Source organism: Microtus ochrogaster, unplaced genomic scaffold, assembly GCF_000317375.1.
Source record: "Microtus ochrogaster isolate Prairie Vole_2 unplaced genomic scaffold, MicOch1.0 UNK51, whole genome shotgun sequence".
Classification (NCBI taxonomy): Eukaryota; Metazoa; Chordata; class Mammalia; order Rodentia; family Cricetidae; genus Microtus; species Microtus ochrogaster.
In genome coordinates this window covers 2,178,941-2,187,584 of record NW_004949149.1, presented here as the reverse complement: position 1 = coordinate 2,187,584, position 8,644 = coordinate 2,178,941, and the positions used below count along the sequence as shown (strand labels likewise).

At 44.9% G+C, this 8,644-nt stretch overlaps 1 protein-coding gene across 2 annotated transcripts in view; it reads right to left on the bottom strand.

Moving 5' to 3' along the window:
- Rnf150 (ring finger protein 150) overlaps positions 1-8,644 on the bottom strand; it is a 222,625-nt gene that overhangs the window by 59,999 nt on the left and 153,982 nt on the right. For both annotated transcript variants that reach the window (XM_013354611.2, XM_026777260.1), the window contains exon 4: positions 6,860-6,942. In XM_013354611.2, coding sequence (XP_013210065.2) covers positions 6,860-6,942 — 83 coding nt within the window. The remainder of the gene's footprint in view (positions 1-6,859; positions 6,943-8,644) is intronic.

The window sequence follows — 8,644 nt, the reverse complement described above, 5'->3', positions numbered from 1 at the left end:
CCTATAACTAGTCCCTGAGTCCAGCCACATCCTATAACTAGTCCCTGAGTCCAGCCACATCCTATAACTAGTCCCTGAGTCCAGCCACATGCTTTTGTCACACCCAAGGCCTGGGCCTGTGGTCTGTGTGTGAACTGCACCTCCTGACCCACCAGGTTCCAGCACACAGGGACAAACTTAATTCAGGTCTTGGATGACCCAGGAACCTCCTTCCCCACCCAATCCCTGACATGGGAATTACATGGGAATTGCACGCTAATAGATCCAGGTAACTAGTTGTCCTCTCTTGGAATGCTCTTAGCTCTGACTGGTCAGGAAACTCTTTCAGTCCAATGTTAGGAGTGTAACTAATCAATTTGAATCATGACTTTAACAAAGTAAAAAATACCATCAAATATTAATAAAGTGCAATTTATCACAGCCTTTTGAAAGCAGCAGATGAAGACCTACGTGGGAAAAGCTTAACTGTGCCAAATAAGCAAATAGATTATGGTGTATGGCTGCACGATTTGGATTTTAAATGTCGTCAAAAGGTTTTATGTGGCAAAAGCTAAAAATGTCAAATCAAATATTTAAAACACACAAAAGCGAGAAGGGTGGGAGGAGGGGGAGAAGGATGGGAGGAGGGGGAGAAGGGTGGGAGGAGGGGAGAAGGATGGGAGGAGGGGGAGAAGGGTGGGAGGAGGGGGAGGGAAATGGGAGGCTGGGAGGAGGTGGAAACTTGTTTTTTTTTCCTTTTCTCAATTAAAAAAAACCCAGCTCACGGAAAGAAAAAAAAACACACAAAAGCTTCTGGACTGGTGGGGTTGTCCTCTTATGAGTGACAGCTGCCCTTCAGGGGCCCAGGGTTTCAGGGCAGTGGAAGACATGATTCCGCCAGGGGGTGGTGGCGATGGCTGTGCGATTGTGTGAGTGAATTTAACACCACTCGACTATACACCAGGAGATGACCCAAAGGTAGGAGCCGTGGTACAAAGGCTTTCCAAACAAGCCCAGAAATGTATCCCAGGATTATTGCACCTTAGATGACCTTGTCTGGGGGAAACTGATATCTATCTGAACAAGAAGCTTCAGAAGCCCCAAAGCTGGGGTCCTGCAGGCACATGCCACCCTCACAGTGCAGGAGCAGGGCTCTCTGTGCACGCAGCCCCCACTCTCTCACCTCTGGCAATTAGCCGCAGCACTGGGACATCAGTCTGCAGAAGCACACTTTCTGCCTGCAGTGGTTTCTGATTTTCTCCATCTTCCTTCCCCTGCTCAGTAGAAAGACCTCTTTACCAACCAGGGGCTGCTGCCTAGGGCCCTCCAGGGGACACTGTTTACAAACTATAGTGCAGAAAATTATTTGGAGAAAAGGTGAATGTCGGAGAATGCTCCCCGCAAAGATAACTTGAGTTTCAGTGGGTTTATTTAGCAATCAAGCTCTGATGATAATAAGCCAGCGGATGACACCGTCTCTTTAGACAAGAGCATCCGTGGATGAGAAACTGCCTTTTGACGTCTTCTGTGGGGGTGGAGTATGAATGAAAGCATCTCCTCCAGTGGATTACCCAGAATTAAACTTAAGGAAAGTGGGGTGCCTACATGATTTACCTCAGTGGAAAATTTTGGCTGGGCTATGACAGACTTTGGAAGTGAAGTTTCTTTCTATGGAAACCTTGGCATCCCAAGGTTTTTTGGGTGATTTATGCAAGCAAGAGCTTGATAACATCTGGCTATTGCTTCAGAGTCCAAAGGAAGGTCAAAACAAGCCACAAATAACAATGTTCTTTCTGGAAAGTTATTACAATGGTAAGGAAGAAGAATAGGATATCAAATATCGACAACAGTATTTCAAACTTGCAAAAATGAAGCTGAGAAAGCAAAGGGAAGAAACATGAAGATGACAGTGGTGGTTACCTGCATGAGGGAGACAAGTAGATATTTAAATATTTTATCTTGTAAAACATTTCTATAATAAGGTATGCGGGATAAACCAAACCTGACTTAGAAGTATGAAGAGTTGTCTGGAACCCATTCCCTGTGATGGGATGCCTTGCTCAGTCTTGATGCGATGGGAGAGGAGCTTGCTCCTGCCTCAATGTGCCAGGCTTTGTTGACTCCCTATGGGAGGCTTTGCCCTTTCTGGGGAGTGGATGGGGAGGTAGAAAGGAGGTGAGGGGCAGGAACTGGAGGAAAGGAGGGAGGGGAAACTATAGTTGGTATGTAAATTTAGCAAAAAAAATTTTTAAGTATGAAGAGATATTGGGGCTGGAGAAATGGATCAGTGTAACAGCACTGGCTGCTCTTGTAGAGGGCCCAGGTTTGGTTCCCAGCACCACATGGGAGCTAACAACTGTCCATAACTCCAATTCCAGGGGTCTGACACCCTCTTCTGCTTCCTGTGGGCACATCATGAATGTGATATACAGACACATGCAGGCAAGACACTCATATACATAAAATATAGCAAAATAAATGCTTAAAAAGGAAAAATAACCCTTTTTCTTCTGTTTCTATTTATTTATTGTTTGATTGAAAAGCCTTTTCCCAATCATTGTGCCCGATATTAGCTCCATTGTATCTGCAGACAGTTGTCATTGTGAGTGCCCATGTCATGCTGTATCCTGGTTATCCACTGAAACTCCTGTTTCCCACGAGGTCACACCATTCACCCTTCCATGTGCTCTCCCTCCTACTGTCCTTACTCTACGATATTTGTGCACAGCAAAGCTCGTCACAAGACCTGCTTATACCAGGGTACTCCTGAAGTTGTTCCCAGCTATGGAGGAGCCTGCTGGACTAAAGGAAAACACAACAATCCCCTCACCAAATGGCGATAAACTATAGATAGGAAAGGATTTTATAGGGACACAGGCAATAAAAACATATTGTTTTGCATTTTACATGTGGCAGAGGTGGGCTTCTGACTCACATAAGGAATCCACATTCTTCTTGAGATTTTGTGTCTTTGAACTTGAACAGTTAGGTCGGATGAAAGGAACAACCATTGATAAACAAGTCAGGAAGCTCTAGGTTAAAAGAAGCAGAGAACGTTACCCATTGTTTGAACAGGAGAAGACAGTAAAGATCAATATGCTGCTTCAGGAAGATAGGTTCTGTGGCAAGGAATCATAACCACAAGCTCTAGGCCAAGTTACAAGCCTGCACCAAGACACAGCAACAGGCACGTCTTGATGTGTAGCACAGAGCAAACCCACATTTCCTGGAAAATGCCAGAGTGGTACATTAGAATCAAATCCAAGTCTCAAGAGTTAGAACATCTTGTCACCAACTGGCTGTACATGCCACTGCCTGTCTGTCCCTCACACTGTGGGCACAGGTCCAGGCTCACATCAATGAAGCCTGTGTTCATGTGTTAGGGAAGAAGAGGATGAAGAAAGAGAGAGGAGAAAGGAAGGGCTGGAGTACATGTGCATGACTTCACTGTAATAATTACCATGATGACAGATGAGAAGGGAAGGCTTTACTCATTCATTGCAATTCACGCAGAGTTCTCAGAGAGAGAAAACAATAGAACAATTTTAAAACCATCACGGTCTAAGTGCATACATGGATGATGGAAAGGTACCCAAACAGTGGAGATGTATATGTTATTCAGGGATCATGAGGCCACAGAATATATTAAAGAAGATACATGTACTATTCATGGAGATAATTTCTGAAATAGCTTTTACCCCAAGGAGATACAATCAATTCCAAGAACGAATCAGTCTGGAAATACTAAGAAATAGAGTCTACAGCACTCTCAGAAGTGAAGGTTTCATAACACCTCGGAATGACCGAGCAAAGAAGCAGATGCTATCATGTCTGTTTGATAGCATCCATTAGTGCACACTGCCTGCAAGAAGCCAGCAACGGCCATAAATGTACCTTGATCTTGAAACCACCATGGAAAAGACATATGAGCTATTCAGAGAGTGCATATGTACGATTAGTGTAAGATCAAACAGTAATTAGCTCATGGTGGGAAATGCTTGGTGTGCCCTGTCATTTAAAGCAGGATCTACAATAAGAAAATAGCGATAGAGAGTAAGGATCTTGAAGAGTAAAGGACTAGAGTGTGACCCCTCCTCCCAAGGCTCAGGGACTATCACGGAAGGCGAGGGGGAAAGGCTGTAAGAGGCAGTGGTCAGAGAAGAATGGAGTGGATATGACTGGTGGGCGTGTCAGGTCCACTGTACTCATGAATTCCAGCTGTCATTGTCTGTACAAGACCGCACAAGAGCAAGCCAGTCAACAGTCCACATGGATGGGAGGGGCTTAGGAGCACCCCCTCTAAAAGCGGGGCTGTGGAAAGCTGGTGACTTCTGGAGAAAGGAGAGTCTGCTTTCTTTAAGGGTTTGGTCCTTAGATGGCCCCACACTCATGAATATATGGACAGTATAAGCTGGACTTGGTGAGTTATGAGGAAAAAGAAAAAGAGGACATGGAGTTGGGAAGGAGGGAGACATTCGGAGGAGTCGGTGAGTGATGGAAAGTGACTACGATCAAAGCACATTGCACACACATATATATATGAAATTTTCAAAGAATTAACACATATATTGGGAAAATCAATGTGTGTGCTATAGAAAAGGAGGAACCTGAAGCCAAACTGAGAAGCCTAGGGTGAGGTCAATAACAATAAAACTGAGCTTCTAAAAGTTTTTTTTTTATGTTATGAAATAAAATACTAATTTTCTTGATTACTATTTCAAAATAACCATGTTATAAAGGAGATCTGCATTAACAGGAAAAAATTGAATATTGTTAAAGAAATGTAACTTGTCATAAGCAGACACAAAAACAGTCTATGGGAAATCACACCTTGATTATGCAATTTCAAGTCTCCAGCAATTACAGGTAGATCCACAATTAGTTATGATAAAGTTTCAGATGAGTAAACTGTCTTATACAGTACGAGCTGAGGAGCTAACGAGGTGGTACGTACAACTTTTGAAAACAGATCTTGGTCATTACAACGAGTGTCAGAAAAAAGCAGATGTTTAATTGGCCATGTTGTAGGCATTAGTAGGAACCGTGAGAAGAGGAGAAAGTGAGGACTGGAGTGATGGCTCAGCAGTTATAGAGCACTGGCTATTCTTCTAGAGTTCCTGAGTTCAATTCCCAGCATCCACATGGTGGCTCACAACCATCTGTAATAGGATCTGACGCCCTCTTCTGGCCTGCATGTGTACCTGCAGCATTCATACATAATATATAAATAGATAAAATTTTTAAAAAAGAAGAAAAAGCGAAACACCTGGCTGCTTCTTAAGCTGAAGGTTTAAACCCTTTAGAGAAGATGCAGGCAGAGGGTTGTCCGCACGCTCCTGTTTCCAGAAAGGCTTCTGGAAGTCACTGCGTACACACTGTATGATGTCTAGAAAGAGTGAAATTACAGGTCAGGGAGACAGCTCAGTGGAAAAGGTGCTTGCCTTCCAGCCTGATGACTGGAATTCCATTCCCAGGACCCACATGATAGAAAGAGAGAGCCGACTCCCGCAAACTAGCCTCTCGCTCCCACACTCAAGCTGTGGCTTGTGTGCCATCCCCAAATAAGTAAATAAATGCATTAAAAACGTGTTTGGAGTGAGTGTGCTCACACACAGCAAACTGCTGCGTGTTGGCGTGCCCCCATCTGTGGATCCACTTTAGGGCCAGTCGGACACATATGGAGTGACACAACTGAACCACACCTACTCCCAGACTGCTAACGGCCAACTGTGAGCGTCTCAAGGAAGACCCTTGAGCTGCTGAGTTCTAGTTAGCAGTCAGACTTTTTATTTGTTTTCCCATCACTTCCTTGTCATCTTAAGATTATTACACCATTCCCCTGAATACTATCTTCTTCCATTTCTATTTCTTTCTTTTTTTTTTTTTTTTTTTTTTTTTTTTTTTTTGGATTTTCCAGAGAGGGTTTCTCCGTAGCTTTTTTTGGTTCCTGTCCTGGAACTAGCTCTTGTAGACCAGGCTGGCCTCGAACTCACAGAGATCCGCCTGCCTCTGCCTCCCGAGTGCTGGGATTAAAGGCATGCGCCACCACCGCCCGGCCTCCATTTCTATTTCTAAGAAATAGTTTTAAATCTGTAGTGTCTGGGGAAAGCAATAGATTGTGGGCTGTCTTTGAGTTATACCCATTTCTGCTTAATATGCTTTTAAACTCAAGAATATTTCAAGCCAGGTTCCCTACATGAAGCACCTTTCATCGAGGCAACTGCAATTTATTTTTAGGACCCTTGCATAGATGCAACTAAAAAGGGATTCTCTATGAAGGCTAAGGCTCTTATGCAACCCTGGCTTACTTGATTTAATCAGGCTGTTCAAAGAAAATGTCAGATACGTAACAGTGACTTATACTTAGGGAGAAAAATTAAAGCGATTAGAGCATCCTTTGAGGCAGTTTCCCCAAGTCTGCATGGTAGAATGTTCCTTAAGATTCTAGAATTCTGTGGGAATTTGACCCATTCCCTTCCCATTGGTAACAGGCAAGGAGAATGGAACCGCCCCTGGCTCCCTGCTCCCTGTTGGCCATGTTCAGATTGCTCAATGTGTTCTGATCGTCCACAGAATCGTTTTTTAGAGTTTGCTATTTTGGTTAAAGTAGCGCTGGTAAAAGCCAGAAGCGATGCTGAGTGATGCTGAGCATCACCAAGCTATCCGCGGCGCCACCTCACTCACACACACAGCCCGCATTCATTCTGTCTCGTCAGGCCTGACTTTCATGCAGTGAGGGGGTGGTAAGAAAGACGCCCTCTTTCATGTGGGGGCGTGTTTTCCAGGACCGATACTGCGAACTTAGGATTGTTTGCTTGTTTGTGATGCAGGCCCAGAGGTTTTGCCCCTCTGCGCCCGAGCAGGCAGCCGCACCACTCACCGGCAGGGCAGGATCCTGACCACATCGTTGGGCTTGTACCCTTCGATGCACACTGCGCAGTTATCAAAATCAGACTCTGTTTCCTGCAACAGAAGAAACAAAAAGGCCGACTTTAGCTTCCATCCTGAGCAAACACTGCCATAAACCAAAGGCGAGCTCGCTCATAGCCAGCCTCTCAGCAACATTACCGGGCTTCTTAATCAATAATTCACCAGCCGGCTCAGTTTCCACCCCTCCCAGCCTTCACCGGCTGTTTCCATTCCGAGAGCTTTGGTGAGGGAAGCGCCATTCCCACATGCTCTTCCTAAAATTCTGCAAATGACAGTTATAGGTGACACCGAAGCCCCAAGGGTGAGGAATGGTGTTCATCCGAAAGATGTAAAACACACTCAGCCCCCCCTGGAATCTAAAGTGTGGAATAAGTGTAAACACAAATGGAGTTTCTTTTTTTCTCTGCATACAAACCTAAAAGAGGCACCTCATGGCCTACTTATAGCATTATACTCGCACGTTTTACTCTCTAGTTGAGTGGGGGAAGATAGCGATGAAAATAATGCCACCTCTAAATCTGGTTGTGTGTGTGCTTATGTGAGGGCACACGCGTGTGCATCAGCGCTGCTCTCATCATCATCATTATTATCATTATTATGATGATGATGACGACGACGATGATGATGATGACTACTGAGACAGACTCCCTCATTACTCCTGGAGCTCCCCTGCTTGGCTAGGCTTGACTAGGTTGGCGAGCCCCAGGAATCCTCCAGCCTCTATCTCCACAAGGAAGCAGCACCACATTTGACTCTTCTGTGAGTGTTGGGGACCAAACTCAGTTAGCATACACATTTTACCAACTCAGCCATCTTCCCAATGCCCTGGTTATCCTTCTAAATGAATTTTCAAAAGCATTCTCGTATTGTTTAAACTGATAGCAAATAAGTAGTGAAAAAATCAGTTATTCAGAGCAGAGACAGCCCCTGCTGCGCTTGTGAACTCGAGGCCATTACTAAGTCTCCAGGGGATGCTCACCCGCATGCTGGCTTGCAACCCACTGTTCTAAACAACAGGCTGTTGGGTGCCCTTAGAGTCTGTGCGCTTGGGAAGTGCTGCCTTTTCCTATTTCCTGGAGGTGTATCAGGGCCCTTGGAGTCTGGCCACCGTTCTGCAGTGAGGGAGGCTGGTGGGTTCTGAGCCCTAGAGTTCAGAAGAGCTAAGTATCATTTGCACATTCATACTCTAAGCTTACACGAACAGCACACTCAGTGTATAAACTCAGCCTCTTTCCAAGGACTGTTGGGAAAACTTCCCTGGGGTCATACAAGAGCAACTATCAGCTTTTATTGTGTACATCACTGGGATTAATGTAAGCGGACACTGATGGAAATAATGGCCTTTGGTTTGCTGCTTTTCTTCTTCTATTGGCTGCTAGACCTAAATTTAAGACCAGTTTTTGTCACATGCTTCAAGGAACACTGTTGTGGACTGTCTCCCCCAGACGTGGAATGTTTCCCTGTGGTTTATGGTTTTCTGAGACAGGGTCTATGTAGCCCTGCTAGTCTGGAGCTCACTATGAACAGAAGGCCATAGCACCGGCCTCTGCTTCCTGACTGCTGGGATTAAAGGTGTGAGCTTCTTGCACACCTTTTAAAGTACATATTTCATGTATGCAATGCTGGTTTCACTGTGACACTTTCATGCCTGCGTGTCACATTCCTCTGCTGTCTCACTGTGACACTTCCACACGTGTGTGTCACACTCCTCCACTCTCACTGGGACACTTCCACA